At 43.7% G+C, this 17,605-nt stretch overlaps 2 protein-coding genes across 4 annotated transcripts in view; one reads left to right on the top strand and one right to left on the bottom strand.

Annotated features, from left to right (window-relative positions):
- Nucleotides 1-5,443, bottom strand: part of LOC126425248 (uncharacterized) — a 230,549-nt gene extending 225,106 nt beyond the window's left edge. The window contains exon 1 of the mRNA XM_050088219.1: nt 5,366-5,443. Within this exon, the coding sequence (XP_049944176.1) occupies nt 5,366-5,413 (48 nt within the window). The 5' untranslated portion in view covers nt 5,414-5,443. The remainder of the gene's footprint in view (nt 1-5,365) is intronic.
- Nucleotides 5,444-11,094: 5,651 nt separating this feature from the next.
- The window catches only part of LOC126425139 (macrophage mannose receptor 1-like), a 122,352-nt gene continuing 115,841 nt past the window's right edge, over nt 11,095-17,605 (top strand). The window contains exon 1 of one of the 3 annotated variants that reach the window (XM_050088082.1): nt 11,095-11,190. The gene's annotated coding sequence lies outside the window, so the exon portion shown is untranslated. The remainder of the gene's footprint in view (nt 11,191-17,605) is intronic. The other 2 variants (XM_050088084.1, XM_050088083.1) reach the window with 2 other exon arrangements.

The following is a 17,605-nucleotide window of genomic DNA, read 5'->3' on the forward strand; positions in this document are numbered from 1 at the left end:
ATCCTCAGACCACAAGCGTCACCGGATGCGAACATGAGGGTCATGTGGTCAGCACACCGCTCTCCTGGCTGTATGTCAGTTTCAGACCGGAGCCGACACTTCCCAGTCAAGTAGCTGCTCAGTTTGCCTCACAAGGGCTGAGTGCACCCCGCTTGCCGACAGCGCTCGGTAGACCGGTTAGTCACCCACCCAAGTGGTAGCCCAGCCCGACAGCGCTCAACTCCGGCGATCTGCCGGGAACCGGTGTTACCACTGCGACGAGACCTTGCCTTCTTCAATAACAGCGTCAAGAATTTTTCAGAGCTATATTACGTCCCAGATCTTGAAAAGCTGGTTCTTACGCTGGCTGCTAAGAAGAACATTAACCTTGGGTGCGCTCGTATACATTCCGGGAACGCCACGCATTACTGCATAATTCATAATTTACTCTTTTTCAGCGAAGAAGACAGTAAATAAAATCCACAACACAAAATATTTTATTTTTGATGAAAAAGTCAATTTCAATTTTCATATTCAAAAGTAACACCAAAGTTCGGATTTATTTAAATCATTTGCTACTAGGAAGGAAAGAGGACCTGGTAAGAGTAGTGAACAGTAGTTTCAATCAGTTTTGCAGCGGAAAGTTTCGAAGCTGCTTGTTTGTCCTTTACGCTCTTATCAGGAATACTTAACAGTTTTCTAGTGACCAAGGGAGGGTCATTAGAAGTTCATTATCGCTGTAGTTCATATTCAGAGTCTGACACAGTGACTGCCAGAGTGCATTTACGAGAGTATTATCAGTATGACTTCAGAGGTTTAGTGCGAATGAGATCTTTTATGAAAGTACTACGTTGTGATTTCAAACAGACTTAACAGATGAAGTCAGATGGGTTTTATTCAGTGGTAATTTGTTGTATAATTACGATAATAGTTGTAGTACAACAATTCATTTCTAAACTAACAAAGGTTCGCAACGTTCAGCGCCACCATTTAACACAAACTCATTTCGTCACTGAGTCCCATAGCATACGTGAATTTTATTGAGAACAGATTTCTTTCTCGGAGTCGTATTGTTTAATTGACTGACTACCCCGGATTTGATATCGTGTTGCTTGAGATACACATATATCCATCTAAAATAAGCTTCAATATTTTTCAGTCAATATCTCACAGTTAATCAGCTACGCGTATTTTACCGTCTGCCTTCAATTTTTTACGAGTCTTAAATCATTTTAAGGGATAGATTCAAAGGTGCACCACTGTACACTGTTGAACGTACGAGCATATGGAATAGGTTCCCAGACATGTGAGTGGCTGGGAGACCCAGTGCGTTGTCCCTGACGGCGAGTGTTTATGAGAGACAAGGGTATCCTCAGGTGTGCCCCAGGGAAGTGTGACAGGACCGCTGTTATTTTCTACTTACATAAATTATCTGGCGGATAGGGAGAGCAGCAATCTCCGGTCGCTTACTAATGATGCTGTGGAGTGCGGTGAGGTGTCGCAGCTGAGTGTCTGCAGGAAGATACAAGGCGACGTAGACAAAATTTCTAGTTGGTGTGATGATGGCAGCTGGCTCTAAATGTAGAAAAATGCAAGTTAATGCAGACGAGTAGGAAAAACAAACCCGTAATGTTCGCATACAGCATTAGCAGTATTCTGCTTGACAGTCACATCGGTTAAATACCTAGGCGTAACGCTGCAAGCCCAGAAGAAATGGAACGTGGACGTAAGGGCGGTAGTAGAGAAGATGAATAGTGGACTTTGGTTTATTGGGAGAAATTTAGGCAACTGTGGTTCAGTTGTGAAGGATATCGCATACTACTTCTCGAGTGTTTGGGGCCCGCACCAAGCCGGACCAAAGGAAGACGTCTAAGCATTTCAGGAGCGGGCAGTTTGGTTCGTTACCGGTAGATTGGAACAACACGCAAGTATTACAGAAATGCCTTGGGAACTCAAATAGGAATCCTTGGAGGGAAGGAGACGTTCTCTTCGAGGAACTGCACTGAGAAAATTTAGAGAATCGGCATTTGTAACTGACTGCAGGACGATTCTACTGCCGCCAACACACACCATGTGATCCAGAAGTATCCGGACATCTGGCTGAAAATGAGTTACCAGTTCGAGGCGCCCTCCAACGGTAATGCTGGAATTCAATATGGTGTAGGCCCCCCCTTAGCCTTGATGACAGCTTCCACTCTCGGAGACATACGTTCAATCAGGTGCTGTAAGGTTTCTTGGGGAATGGAAGTCCATTCTTCACAGAGTACTGCACTGAGTAGAGGTACCGATGTCGGCGTTCCAAAACATCCCAAAAGTGTTCTGTAGGATTGAGGTCGGGACTCTGTGTAGGTCAGTCCATTACAGCGATATTATTGTCGTGCAACCACTCCACCACAGGCCGTGCATTACGAACGAATGCTCGATCGCGTTGAAAGATGGAATCGCCAGCCCGGAATTACACTTCAAAAGTGGGAAGCAAAAAGATGCTTAAAACATCAATATAGGAGTGTGCTGTGATAGTACCACGCAAAACAACAAGGGGTGCAAGCCTCTTCCATGAAAAACACGACCACACCATAACACCACCGCCTCCGAATTTTACTGTTGGACACACGTTGGCAGATGACGTTCACCGGGCATTCGCCATACCCACAGTCTGCCATCGGATCGCCACATTGTATGCAGTGATTCGTCACTCCACACAACGTTTTCCCACTGTTCAGTCGTCCAATGTTTACACTCCTTACACCAAGCGAGGCGTCGTTTGGTATTTACCGGCGTGATGTGTGGCTCATGAGCAGTCGTTAGCCCACAAAATGCAAGTTCTCTCATTTCCTGCCTAACTGTGATAGTGCTTGCAGTGGATCCTGATGCAGTTTGTAATTCCTGTCTGATGGTCTGTGATGTGTTGGCAGAAGAGCCAACACCGTGTTGCTAGAGGAGGCCGAAATGCACGCGTTTAAGCTCACGTAGGCTGGCTTGAGGTCTGGAACAGTTAAAGGAGTTGAGTGTAAGAAATAAAGTAGGGAGCTCTTGGAATACTTAACTTTAATCCATAATTGGAGGACATCGCTCTTGATGATACATAATTACAATCTCAATATAAATTGGTAATGGTGCCTTGCTAGGTCGTAGCAAATGACGTAGCTGAAGGCTATGCTAACTATCGTCTCGGAAAATGAGAGCGTATTTTGTCAGTGAACCCCTCCTAGCAAAGTCGGCTGTACAACTGGGGCGAGTGCTAGTACGTCTCTCTAGACCTGCCGTGTGGCGGCGCTCGGTCTGCAATCACTGACTGTGGCGACACGCGGGTCCGACGTATACTAACGGACCGCGGCCGATTTAAAGGCTACCACCTAGCAAGTGTGGTGTCTGGCGGTGACACCACAGTCTGGATAGATGTCTGCGTATTACACATTACGACAAACTGTCGGCGGTCTTTGTCAGTCAACAGGCGAGGTCGGCCTGTACGTTTTTGTGCTGTACGTGTCCCTTCACGTTCCCGCTTCACTATCACATCGGAAACAGTGGACCTAGGGATGTTTAGGAGTGTGCAAATATCGCGTACATACGTATCACACAAGTGACACCCAATCACCTAACTATGTTCGAAGTCCGTGAATTCAGCGGAGCGCCCCATTCTGCTCTCTCACGATGTCTAATGACTACTGCGGTCACTGACATGGAGTGCCTGGCAGCAGGTGGCAGCGAAAGTACCTAATATGAGAAACGTATGTTTTTGAGGGTGTCCCGATACTTTTGATCAAATAGTGTGCGTTGGGAGTAACAACCACGAAGACAAGAGAAATCAGGGCTGGTACGGATGTATATAGACAGTCGTTTTTCCCTTTCTCTGTTTGTGAGTGGAGGAGGAAAGGAAAGGACTAGTAATGGCCCAGGGCCAGGGTACCCTCCGTTACGCACCGTATTTTAGCTTGAAGGGTGTGTGTCTAGATTTAGATGTAGAAGGGAGCCGAAGAGTTTGGTGTTTCAAGGGGCACTACAAGGAAGAATTATTTCAGAGAAAGCGGGAAAGCATCATCCGCTTTGTCACAACGCGGACGAAACTGTAATGAAAAATGAGTGGACGAAAGCTGCAAATGTCACTGCCCAGCTGAGCGGCTTGCTCAAGAATCCTGTCAGCACCAAAACAATAGGGAGGGAGCTCCACAAGCTGGAAATTACACGGCGAGCTGGAATTCCATAACCACTCACCAGTGATGGAAATAACCGTTAACAGGAAAACGTGAGGCCGCATCCATGAAACCTGGACTATGGGGCAGTGGAAGAAAGTCGTTTGGTCGCACGTGTCTTATTTCACACTGGCCGAGTTTACGTACCAAGAGTAAAACATGGTGGGAGTTCGATGTTGATTTGGACAGTCGTGTGGTAGTCCATGCCCCCCCCCCCCCCTCCCCTTGTGTTCTCTGGAACTTGGTGCTACTGTCAAGGATTGTGTGATCATTTTCGCTGATCAGGTCCACGCCATAGTGCAATATTTGTTCCACAATTTGTACAGAAAGCAGATGGAAGCTTGCACAGGATAGAGTAGCATGAAGAGCTGCATCAAACCAGTCTCTGGACTGAAGACCACGACAACAACAACAACAACAATAGTGACGCTGCGTTCCAAGCCGACACGTCCCCTATTCACACAGCTCACATCATACAAGACTGAATTTTGTGACTATGAGGATGAACTGTTGCATCTCCCATGGCAACGACAGTCACGAGATCTCAATATATTTGACCTTTCTGATCTATTGTGGAGATAAGGCTGCTTGATCGCTGCCACCTCCATGATGTTTACCTGAACCTGCCACTATTTTGCACGAAGAGTGGTACAAGATTCCCTTGGAAACCGTACCAGATCTTTGTTAATCCATTCCGAGATAACTGGAAGCTGTTTTGAATGCCATCTGTTTTCCTACACCGTATTACTCGTGGGAATGCGATGTATTTTTGGTGCTTCCACATTTTTGTCGATCCTCTGCATTTATCATTTTGCTTGAATCCCAATCTATGAGATTAGTAAATTGTGATTAAGAATCATTTAAAACACAAAATTATTTCACGTCATAAATACAGTCGCGTGACAAGCAGATTTTTACGACGAATGAGAAGTATTAATTTTCATGACATAGATCCGATAGAAGAGAAGATGGCGAGAAAACTATGTGAGTCAGAACATGCATTCCTACTCCGTCTCGTATTCACGTAATCAGCACATATCTACTTCAAGTATGTTCTCAGCTGTCATTACAAGACTGAGCGAACCTGTTTCCTTTCCTTGGCTCCAGTTTGTTGGATGTATTTTAGCATGCAATCTACAAGTTAAAAACAATGGCGCTGTTAATGAACTCGACAAATAGGAGCACTAAAGTACCTTAAAGACTGAAGAGGTGCGTGAGCCAGTGGTCGTGACAAAACACATTTTCACGAGAATATCTTGTCGTCTCTCCGAATATTCAGTCAACGACTGTACACATCTTCCCATACGACAGTTTCAGGAAGCAAAGGAAACTATCATCCTGTCGGCCCTTATCTGGCGGTGACCACAAAGCGTCATCCCAATGCTTGTAGCAAACCACTCACTCTTGAACTCTTGAGAATTCCCTTATTCTGTATTGTGAGGATACAACATCTGTCAGCACAGAGGCGAAGAGAGCAATAGGTGGGTGCCAAACACCGCGGGATATGCTTTCGCCGATGTTTATGGAGACCATGTGAAACTTACAAATTGACATTTATTTTCAGTACAGGGTATTCCGAAAGTTACTGTGCCGTTACAACATACGTTGGAAACGACGTCGGTCGTGCGGTAGCGTTCTCGCTTTCCACGCCCGGGTTCCCGGGTTCGATTCCCGGCGGGTCAGGGATTTTCTCTGCCTCGTGATGAGTGGGTGTTGTGTGATGTCCTTAGGTTAGTTAGGTTTAAGTAGTTCTAAGTTCTAGGGGACTGATGACCATAGGTGTCAAGTCCCATAGTGCTCAGAGCCAGTTCAACCAGTTGGAAACGACGTCCACGGGTGGCTATAAGTCTAAAATTGATCAATTTGATTCGAAAATACTTTTTGAAGATCTGATTGTGATATGTTTCTCACAGACGTTCAATTTTTAAGTCACAAACGTTGTGTTCTGCCGACTCGTCTAATATACGGTGCCTAGGAAAGCTGGTTTCTTGGATCGCTAGAAAACAATTCACGCAAGTTGTTTTGTTGTTGTTGTTGTGGTCTTCAGTCCAGAAACTGGTTTGATGCAGCTCTCCATGCTACTCTATCCTGTGCAAGCTTCTTCATCTCCCAGTACTTACTGAAACCTACATCCTTCTGAATCTGTTTAGTGTATTCATCTGTTGGTCTCTCTCTGCAATTTTTACCCTCCACGGTGCCCTCCAATACTAAATTGGTGATCCCTTGATGCCTCAGAACATGTCCTACCAACCAATCCCTTCTTCTAGTCAAGTTGTGCCACAAATTACCCTTTTCCCCAATTCTATTCCATAGCTCCTCATTAGTTATGTGATCTATCCATTTAATCTTCAGCATTCTTCTGTATGACCACATTTCGAAAGCTTCTATTCCCTTCTTGTCCAAAATATTTATCGTCCATGTTTCACTTCCATACATGGCTACACTCCATACAAATACTTTCAGAAACGACTTCCTGAACCCACCGATTCCATATTCTGCTAACAGTCGTTGGATCTCGACCAACGCGAGCAGCAGTGTCGCGATACGGTAAACCGCAATCGCGATAGGCTACAATCCGACCTTTATCAAAGTCGGAAACGTGATGGTACGCATTTCTCCTTCTTACAGGAGGCATCACAACAACGTTTCACCAGGCAACGCCGGTCAACTGCTGTTTGTGTATGAGAAATCGGTTGGAAACTTTCCTCATGTCAGTACGTTGTAGGTGTCGCCACCGGCGCCAACCTTGTGGAATGCTCTGAAAAGCTAATCATTTGCATATCACAGCATCTTCTTCCTGTCGGTTAAATTTCGCGTCTGTATCACGTCATCTTCGTTGTGTAGCAATTTTAATGGTCAGTAGTGTATTTCATATTTTGCTCTCCAGCTAAGTAAAATGTCTGATGGGCTAACGCCTTGTGACAGTGGAAGTCATACGCCTTTTGATACGACATGTTCCCCAAGAATCTCTGCAGGAGATGTACAGTGTTATAATCTGTGTTCGTAGTAGCGTCGCTTTGTTGAAATCTTGAGTAGTTCATTTCGCATTTCTACAACTGGGCCATGAAATAGTGGCTCATTAAACAATGACGTTCACTGATCACGATTTCTTGAAGAAATGAAGTTCCAGTAATGTTCTGTCTTGATATGCTATTCACACTCCAATTTACTGATCATCCAATGGCAGCATTCTGCGTTGACCGTACACCTGTGTTTTGTGCGTTAACGCGAACGGAGAATTCGACCAGGCCTCGTCTGCGTAGACGGTGACATGGAGAATATCAATGGTTTCCTTTTCAATAACAGATGTAAACGTCTGCAGTAACGAATTCGCTTTGCCTAATCCACATCTATCAATTCTTGCGCTGCTGTCGCATTATACGAGGCCATCTACATCTACATCCACACTCCGCAAGCCACCTGGCGGTGTGTGGCAGGGGGTGCATTGAGTACCTCTATCGGTTCTCCCTTCTATTCCAGTCTCGTATTGTTCGTGGAAAGAAGGATTGTCGGTATGCCTCTGTGTGGGCTCTAATCTCTCTGATTTTATCCTCATGGTCTCTTCGCGAGATATACGTAGGAGGGAGCAATATACTGCTTGACTCCTCGGTGAAGGTATGTTCTCAAAACTTCAACAAAAGCCCGTACCGATCTACTGAGCGTCTCTCTTGCAGAGTCTTCCACTGGAGTTTGTCTATCATCTCCGTAACGCTTACGCGATTACTAAATGATCCTGTAACGAAGCGCGCTGGATCTTCTCTATCTCCTCTATCAACCCTACCTGCTCCGGATCCCACACTGCTGAGCAGTATTCAAGCAGTGGGCGAACAATCGTACTGTAACCCACTTCCTTTGTTTTCCGATTGCATTTCCTTAGCATTCTTCCAATGAATCTCAGTCTGGCATCTGCTTTACCGACGATCAACTTTATATGATTATTCCATTTCAAATCACTCCTAATGCGTACTCCCAGATAATTTATGGAATTAACTGCTTCCAGTTGCTGACCTGCTATATTGTAGCTAAATGATAAGGGATCCATCTTTCTATGTATTCGCAGCACATTACACTTGTCTACATTGAGATTCAATTGCCATTCCCTGCACCATGCGTCTATTCGCTGCAGATCCTCCTGCATTTCAGCACAATTTTCCATTGTTACAACCTCTCGATATACCACAGCAAAATGCCTCGGTGAACTTCCGATGTCATCCACAAGGTCATTTATGTATATTGTGAATAGCAACGGTCCTATGACACTCCCCTGTGGCACACCTGAAATCACTCTTACTTTGGAAGACTTCTCTCCATTGAGAATGACATGCTGCGTTCTGTTATCTAGGAACTCTTCAATCCAATCACCCAATTGGTCTGATAGTCCATATGCTCTTTGTTCATTAAACGACTGTGGGGAACTGTATCGAACGCCTTGCGGAAGTCAAGAACACGGCATCTACCTGGGAACCCGTGTCTATGGCCCTCTGAGTCTCGTGGACGAATAGCGCGAGCCAGTTGCAGTGTCTGCTTATTCGTTTTACGCAAGGGTTCAAGACCAGTATCTTTTTGTTGTGCCAACTTCTGCAATGATTTTGCTGGGCTCTGCTGCATAGAAACAGAATATACATCTTCGTTTAGTTAGGCGCTTTTCTAGTTCATTCGGCATCTAAACTGATCCTGCCTCTCAAAATTTCTCGCTGACAAATCACATTGCGAGGTGGTACAGCTATTTCCAGGAATTTTTCAACAAATACGTTCTCCATTGTATGAGGAAAAATATGTTCCTCAGTTGAAGGCACCTGTAACGGGACATCCTCTTCTAGCCTCACTTTTCCTCAATAGTAGTTGTCGATTCCAGTACTATTTTTCGAATTTTGTACAGGTCCGTATTATCTCAGCTGCTTTTCTCAAAACTTTCATATAATGTTGTACACAATATGTTATTTCAAGCCTGAGACTGGTTTGATGCAGCTCTCCACGCTACTCTATCCTCTGCAAGCTTCTTCATCTCCCAGTATCTAATACAGCCTACATCCTTTTGAATCTGCTTAGTGTATTCATCTCTTCGTCTCCCACTACGATTTTTACCCTCCACGCTGCCCTCCAATACTAAATTGGTGATCCCTTGATGCCTCAGAACATGTCCTACCAACCGATCCCTTCTTTTAGTCAAGTTGTGCCACAAGCTCCTCTTCTCGCCAATTCTGTTCAATACCTCCTCATTAGTTATGTGATCTACCCATCTAATCTTCAGCATTCTTCTGTAGCACCACATTTCGAAAGCTTCTATTGTCTTCTTGTCCAAACTATTTATCGTCCATGTTTCACTTCCATACATGGCTACACTCCATACAAATACTTTCAGAAACGACTTCCTGACACTTAAATCTATACTGGATGTTAACAAATTTCTCTTCTTCAGAAACGCTTTCCTTGCCATTGCGTCTACATTTTATATTCTCTCTACTTCGAGCATCATCAGTTACTTTGCTCCCCAAATAGCAAAACTCCTTTACTACTTTAAGAGTCTCATTTCCTAATCTAATTCCCTCAGCATCATCCGACTTAATTCGACTACATTCCATTATCCTCGTTTTGCATTCCGTACAACTGCTCTACCAAGTCCTTTGCTGTCTCCGACAGAATTACAATGTCATCGGCGAACCTCAAAGATTTTATTTCTTCTCCATGGATTTTAATACCTACTCCGAATTTTTCTTTTGTTTCCTTCACTGCTTGCTCAATATGCAGAATGAATAGCATCGGGAATAGGCTACAGCCCTTCTGTACAAATTGTAAATAGCCTTTCCCTCCCTGTATTTTACCCCTGCCACCTTCAGAATTTGAAAGAGTATTCCAGTCAACATTGTCAAAAGCTTTCTCTAAGTCTATAAATACTAGAAATGCTAGATATGCAATTAACAAATGCAAATTAAAATGTCTCTCTTTCAATAGGTTTATTCGTTATTTCTCGTCCGCAGGTCCTTACAAATGTTTCACAAAGTTTCTTTGCCCTGCGGTCAGTCGTTTTTCTTGGGGGCCCTCTCACGTAGTTAAAGTTTATTTATAACAATCCTGTGCCATTAGCCCCTATGTGTCACTCCTGTAGGGATCGTGAACACAAGGTTAGATTAACTAGAGCACGCACAGAGGCGTTTATTCTTTCCGGAGTCCATACGTGAACGAACTAGAAGAAAAGATAATGACTTATACAATGGGCCGTGCCATCTGCCATGCATTTCACAGTAGTTCGCAGACTATGGAAGTAGATGTAGCTGTAAAATATTTACATAAGGGATCGTCGAGCGAAAATGTGTAAAATATGCTAATACTCTTGTATTACACTCAGCATAAGAAACATGTGCAAGTGCCAAACATTCTGAGCTGAACGTTAGTAACAAGTTCCGTGGATCATTTTGTACGTTAGATTATAATGATGTGAACGATTCATTATACATTCACATCGTAAATGGAAATAGGAATGAGCGTTTGGCATCATTGGCCTGGAGGCCCCTTACGGGGCAGGTCCGGCCGCCTTGGTGCAGGTCTTACTACATTCGACGCCACATTGGGCGACCTGCGCGCCGTATGAGTATGAAATGATAACACGACACCCAGTTCCTGAGCGAAGAAAATCCCCGACCCAGTCGGGAATCGAACCCGGGCCCGTAGGACGGCAATCCTTCACGCCGACCACTCAGCTATCGGGGCGGAAATCGTTAACTAATTTGTATATTGCAAGCGGCTCGAATATTTTTGTTAACGACAGTTACGATTCTCCAGTTGAAGATGATGAAGCCGTGTAGTACATGGATAGGGTTAGCAAACATTAAGATGAACCTTTTTTCCTTTTGCCAGTCGTACTGCGGCTGTGAAGAACTCGTTGCGAGATTTTGTTTGACGGAAATCAGTGCCGGTGTGGTGGGGGTAGCGGGCGTGCGTCGGATGGCTCGGGCAGCTGTGGGCCGGGCTGCAGTCCACACGGAGGCACCAAGGTGAAGGCAGCGGTGCGCATCGGCAAGTGAGTACACTCGCTGCGGCTGACCATAGCGTAAGGAATGTAGTGGAGGGCTCCGCCGCTACCTGTAGTACGTAGTGGTTCAAAATGGTTCGAATGGCTCTGAGCACTATGGGACTGAACATCTGACGTCATCAGTCCCCTAGAACTTAGAACTACTTAAACCTAACTAACCTAAGGACATCGCACACATCCATGCCCGAGGCAGGATTCGAACCTGCGACTGTAGCGGTCGCACGGTTCCAGACTGAAGCGCCTATAACCGCTCGGCCACACCGGCCGGCTGTCTCTTTTTCATTCTGTATCTGAATGTGTTCGTTAATACCTTTCTTTTGCCTTTGGAGCATCCACCACACTTCCTTTTGTGTTCTATAAAGATGTTTCCAGGAAACAATAAGATTAAAATAAATTCCTCCCAAGCGCGTTACACCAAACGACAGTGCAAAGCGTTCATCGTTGTCGTCACGAAATCTTCGTCATCGAAACAGTCTCATTGCTTTTGACCTGTCCCAGGCACGGAGGCACGGATCCAAGGAGGAGGTTGGTGGGGACGAAGAGAGAAGACAGTCCTGGGGTCACACTGCACTGCGACCCCCCCCCCCCCCCGCCGCCACCCCCCCCCCTTCCCCGCCATAAAAAATTTTTGTTACAGAGGAAAGTGCTCAAACGTGGACCATCATTCGTTTCTTATTTCTAACAAAATTCTAAAAATTTAATTTTTAAAGCGTGGAATATGTACACAGTTAAATTTTTACTCTTACAAAATATAATTAAAAGTTATCAGAAAATTATTTTCTTAAACCTTTACTCAGCGATTTGAGAAAAATGGTTGCCAAAATAGGGTCCCTTGTAAAATAATACTAATAATACACAATATTAGTAAAAAGTACTAAATCACAGAACACATCATATAGTTTCAGAGTATAATATAACTTCTTACCGGAGGTTTTCTTTGCTGAACCCAAGCGCCCCGCTTTACGACGCCCCCGTAGCCTTGTTTTTCGGGAGCCATCCGAGGTCTGACGTCACACCGAGATAAATTACGACGGAACCGTTAGCTTTCCCAAGAACAGAGCTCAACAGTTCCCTTCCGCGCTGCAGTAAGCAACATATCTGCCGCACGGCAGATGAACATATTGCATAGACTGTACATTAGAAAAAAAGGGGGAAGCAGGCCAAATAAACTTCCTACATTCAGATATCACACAGAAATTTAACGGACACTCATTCCACACGTAAAGGAAAACTGTGCAATGCCGCACTTAACCATTCCGTCTCAAGATCTGCTTTGAGATACGTGCTCTGTAGATTAAACATGTTACCGCCAGACGAGCGAAACAATAATGATCTAAACATAGGGAAGTGCAATGTTAGACTTCAAGCTGTTTTCGTATGATACTTGAATGTCCAAATGTGTGTGAAATCTTATGGGACTTAACTGCTAAGGTCATCAGTCCCTAAGATTACACACTACCTAACCTAAATTATTCTAAAGACAAACACACACACAACCATGCCCGAGGGAGAACTCGAACCTCCGCCGGGACCAGCCGCACACTCCATGACTGCAGCGCCTAAGACCGCTCGGCTAATCCCGCGCGGCTATGACAATTGAAGGCTGTACAGAATGGAAAAACGTTCGCATTCATCTGCCGAACAACGACCATCTTGCAGTTTAACGCTTCATGTATAGGACATCAGATACTATACGTCAGAACGAGTATGTTGTAATTACAACAAAGGAAGCAACTAATATTAAACTTTTAACACTTCTGGTTATTAGTGCGGGAGTAAGTTCCCGATGATGTCACTCCTATGACAGGAATTTGACAATGATAGTGAGCCAGTGAGAAGGAATAGGGTTATATTTCATAACCAGAAAGATTGTTTATTGCTAGGTAGTAGCAGTTATAATCATTGCTGTTCGGTTTGTAAAGTAACACTGTATTCATGTAAGTGAATGACGGTCGACAGTCTAATTAGGGAAAAGTGATCCAAGTTAAAATACCGTTAATCAAGAAAACTGACTGCTATATATCACTTTACTTTAAACTGGAATCTGTTTTGTAAACTAGTCACAAAACCAAGTCACAATGAAGGAAGTATTGCCCACACTTCCTAACGTGGGCACCTCAGTTTTGCTGCAACTCGTGTTCACTCAGGTACGAGCAGCCCTTCGCCGCTCGCCATCTTATCTTACTTACAACTTTTCATGACGTCGCCTTTCCGGCTTAGATTTTTTTAGAATGTAACGTGTAAGTACTGCATCTCTTTCCAGTCAGTACAAACTTTAGTTTATTAATGTTTTATATACCTATTATGTTTTAGAACTGTTAGTTTAATTCTGAAGACGAAGCTCATAGTAGCTTCGAAACCTGGTCAATTTTGACTTAATATTTGTGACCGAGGGCTGATTTGTTCTAATATAAAGACAATTATCTTTATACATTACAAATTAATAACGGAGGAGCGCAGTGAATTTGGACAAGAAGAGGCTTTCTGTTGAAAGACAGCAACATAGAAATGACCATCACACTGTTACTCTAACTAGTATAACTACTGTTGGTTTATAATTCGAACATGTTAGTCTTTTCAGTGTGCAGGACGTGAATGAAACATGAGGACCTTGAATGTATTATGATCTTACTAATTTATTGCTTCTTATATTTATTAGAACACAAATGTTTCGAGATAGATTACTGCTGTTCACAAAAACCGACACTGTAAGAATTACTGAACTACTGATTCAAGTTTAAGTGGGGGCCCTGAAACTGTTACTGTCTGTTAATTGAGTTCAGTACAAACACTCTTGACCAGCCATAGTAAATATGCGAACACAATTGGATTTATTAGAATAATGGTAGTATTACAAACCTGAAAAGTACAGAATAGTTATGTAAATTTTTTAACTGTAAGGACGTAAATATTTCAAACAATCACCATTCCATTCTATTACTTCAATATTGACCTTCGCCGACTTTACTCACATCACTATGGGACTCAATTTCTAAAGTCATCAGTCCCCTAGAACTTAGAACTACTTAAACCTAAGGACATCACACACATCCATGCCCGAGGCAGGATTCGAAGCTGCGACCGTAGCGGTCGCGCGGTTCCAGACTGTAGCGCCTAGAACCGCTCGGCCACCTCGGCCGGCTGTTAGGCACGACTACGACCTCATGATATGTAAACAGGAAGACGCAACTCTCAACCGTTTTCGAGAAAATCGAGTTTGAAAATTTTACGCGTATTTATGGAGTTTCTATGCTCGTTAATACTAGAGGAAGCGGCAGTCGAGAAACCGGCACTGTAGCTCAACGTGTTTATTCTTTAATAAGAAAAAAATAAATAAAAAAATGAGCGAAGTGTTCAACGATTAACTTGAAGGCGTGTCGTTTTACGTCTGTCGAACCAAATGAAGGAGACAATGACTTAGGAAAAAAGAAGAGAAAATAATTTAAGTGGTTAGTTACAGAAGTGCTAGGTCTGTAGATCGAATTTTCTTGCCTGCATTTGTCTTTCTTTTTGATTCATACAGGGTGTATCAAGAAGAATCATCCGATTTGGCACGTCTATATTTATGAACTTGAACACGCGAGGCAATACTGATCCTACGAATTATCTCAGAAGATAGGTTAAGGAAAGGCAAACCTACTTTTCTAGCATTTGTGGACTTAGAGAAAGCCTTTCACCATGTTGACTGGTGATGTGTCAGCAGCTGGGCCAACACCTTGTAGATCGAGATGGCTGAAAATGCACGCTAGACTAACGCAGACGGGCGTGAAGTACTGGAACAGGCTACGTAATTAATGCTATGAAGAAAAGTACGTAGCTGGATTAATACTTATCTTTAATCAATCATTGTGGTACATCGCTCTTGACTATACACAGGAGACTTTAATTACAATCAATGTAAGGCTAATGGCGCCTTGCTAGTTCGTAGCCATTAACTTAGCTGAAGGCTATTCTGTCTCTCGGCTAATGAGAGAGAAAGGCTTCGTACATCTAGTTGCTAGCTAGGTCGTCCGTCCAACTGGGGCGAGTGCTTGTTCGTATCACGAGACCTGCCTTGTGGTGGCGCTAGGTCTGTGATCACACAGTGGCGACACGCGGGTCCGACATGTACTAAATGGACCGCGGCCGATTTAAACTACCACCTAGCAAGTGTGGTGTCTGGCGGTGACACCACAACTGGAATACTCTCAAATTCTGAAGGTGGCAAGGGTGAAATACAGGGAGCGAAAGGCTATTTACAATTTTTACAGAAACTAGATGGCAGTTATTAATGCTGAGGGAATTAGATTAGAAAACGAGACACTTAAAGTAGTAAATGAGGCTTGATATTTGGAAAGCAAAATAACTGATGACTGTCGAAGTAGAGATGATATAAATGTAGATTGGCTACAGCAAGGAAAGTGTTCGTGAAAAAAAAAAAGAAATTTTTAACATCGAGTATAGATTTAAGCATCAGGAAGTCGTTTCTGATAGCATTTGTGTGCAGTGTATCCATGTACGGAAGTGAAACATGGACGATAACTAGTTTATACAAGAAGAGAATAAAAGCTTTTGAAATGTGGTGCTACAGAACAATGCTGAAAATTAGATGGGCAGATCACGTAGCTAATCTAGAGGTACTGAATAAAATTGTGGAGAAGAGAAATTTGTGGCACAACATGACTAGAAGAAGGGATCGGTTCGTACGACACATTATAAGGCATCACGGAATCACCAACTTAGTATTGGAGTGAAGCGTGGAGGGTAAAAATCGTAGAGGGAGACCAAGAGATGAATACACTTAGCAGATTCAGAAGGATATAGGTTGCAGTAGCTATTTGGAGACGAAGACGTTTGGAAAGATTAGAGTAGTATGGAGAGCTGCATCACACCAGTATCTGGACTGAAGATCACAACAACAACAACATATTCTGAAACTAATAAACATATACAATGAATTTTGTTTCTTGATGAACGGGAAACTCAAAAAGTTTTTTTTTTTTTCATACCTTTTCAATAAGCTCTCCTTGAGATGCACGGCATATGTCAGGATTCAAATTGTTCCCACACTGTAGCAAGCGTCTCTTGAGTTACAGCTTCCACTGCTGCTGTTATGCGATGCCTCAGTTCCTTCATTGTTGTTGTTAACAGAGACACATCAACAGTCTTTTATAAACTCTCACAAGAAAGAATCAGATCCGATGACGTTGGAGGCCAGTGGTGTAAGGCTGAATCACTTGATCCAGTGCAACCGATTCATCGATCAGTAATCCTTTGATCTTAAAGTTCCCGCACTTCCAGATGCCAGGGTGGCGGGGCCCCGTCCTGTTGATAAACCAAGTCATTCGAATCAGTCTTCAACGGTGGGAAAAGAACGTTCTCACGCCTTTTCGAAATATTTACTTCCTGTAACAATGTTCTCGACAAATAAAAATGGATCAGACACCTTTTCTCTGTCAGATACTCGGGGACGTTTTGGCGATTTCCCTTTACACAAACTACGTGTTTCTCGGAATTGTTCATGCCATCGTCTAATGCTCTGTGCTGTAGGAGGATCCACTCCATACCTAGTACGACAGTCACGTTGAACGGTTATTACTGACCCGCACTGCACGAAACGTAGGACACAAAACGCTTTCTGTTGTCGCGACATTACCGCAACAGCTGAAGTGGGCGCATACTGCTTCTACCTAGCGCGAACCATGTAAAACTCTGGAGTTTGCTCTTTCTATCAGTTCGCTGTTCAGGCACATCTCAAATAACATAACAGTTATAATTTTTTAAATCGGATGATCCTTTTTGATACACCCTGTCATAGTCTTTATCTTGAAAAAAGAAACAAAAACTTTTTCGTAATGAGGTTGGAAAAAATGGACGCACAACAACTTTTAATCGAATCAGCATAGTCATTTTATTTATATTATGTTACTTACGTGCGTGACAAGTATAATGTGTAACTTACGGAGCACCGCACGGATTAGGATGATGCTGATCGCAGAAACACGGGAAACAGTCATTATTGCGCTATTCAGCACTTGCAGGCAACGGCCATACCGCAGTGGATACAGCGGTTCCCGTCAGATCGCCGAACTTCAGCGCTGTCGAGCGCGGCCGGCACTCGGATGACCATTCGGGCTGCCTCGCGCTGTTGCCATTTTGCGGGGTGCACTCAGCCTCGTGCTGCCACTCGACGTAACAGTAGCGGCTCCGGTCCAAGAAAACCATCATAACGACTGGACCACACGTCCCTCCTATCCGCATCCTCATCTAGTTCATGACACGGCGGACGGATGGTTACGATGGGCCACTTGTGGTCTGAAGACCGAGTGCTTTTTTCATACAACACTTTTAATGAACGCCAAAGTTCTGCATGTGCATAGGTTTTTTTCAGTGTTTGTATTGCAAAACGACTTCGGTTACGTCT

This window comes from Schistocerca serialis, chromosome 10 (assembly GCF_023864345.2).
Source record: "Schistocerca serialis cubense isolate TAMUIC-IGC-003099 chromosome 10, iqSchSeri2.2, whole genome shotgun sequence".
In the NCBI taxonomy this organism is placed as follows: Eukaryota; Metazoa; Arthropoda; class Insecta; order Orthoptera; family Acrididae; genus Schistocerca; species Schistocerca serialis.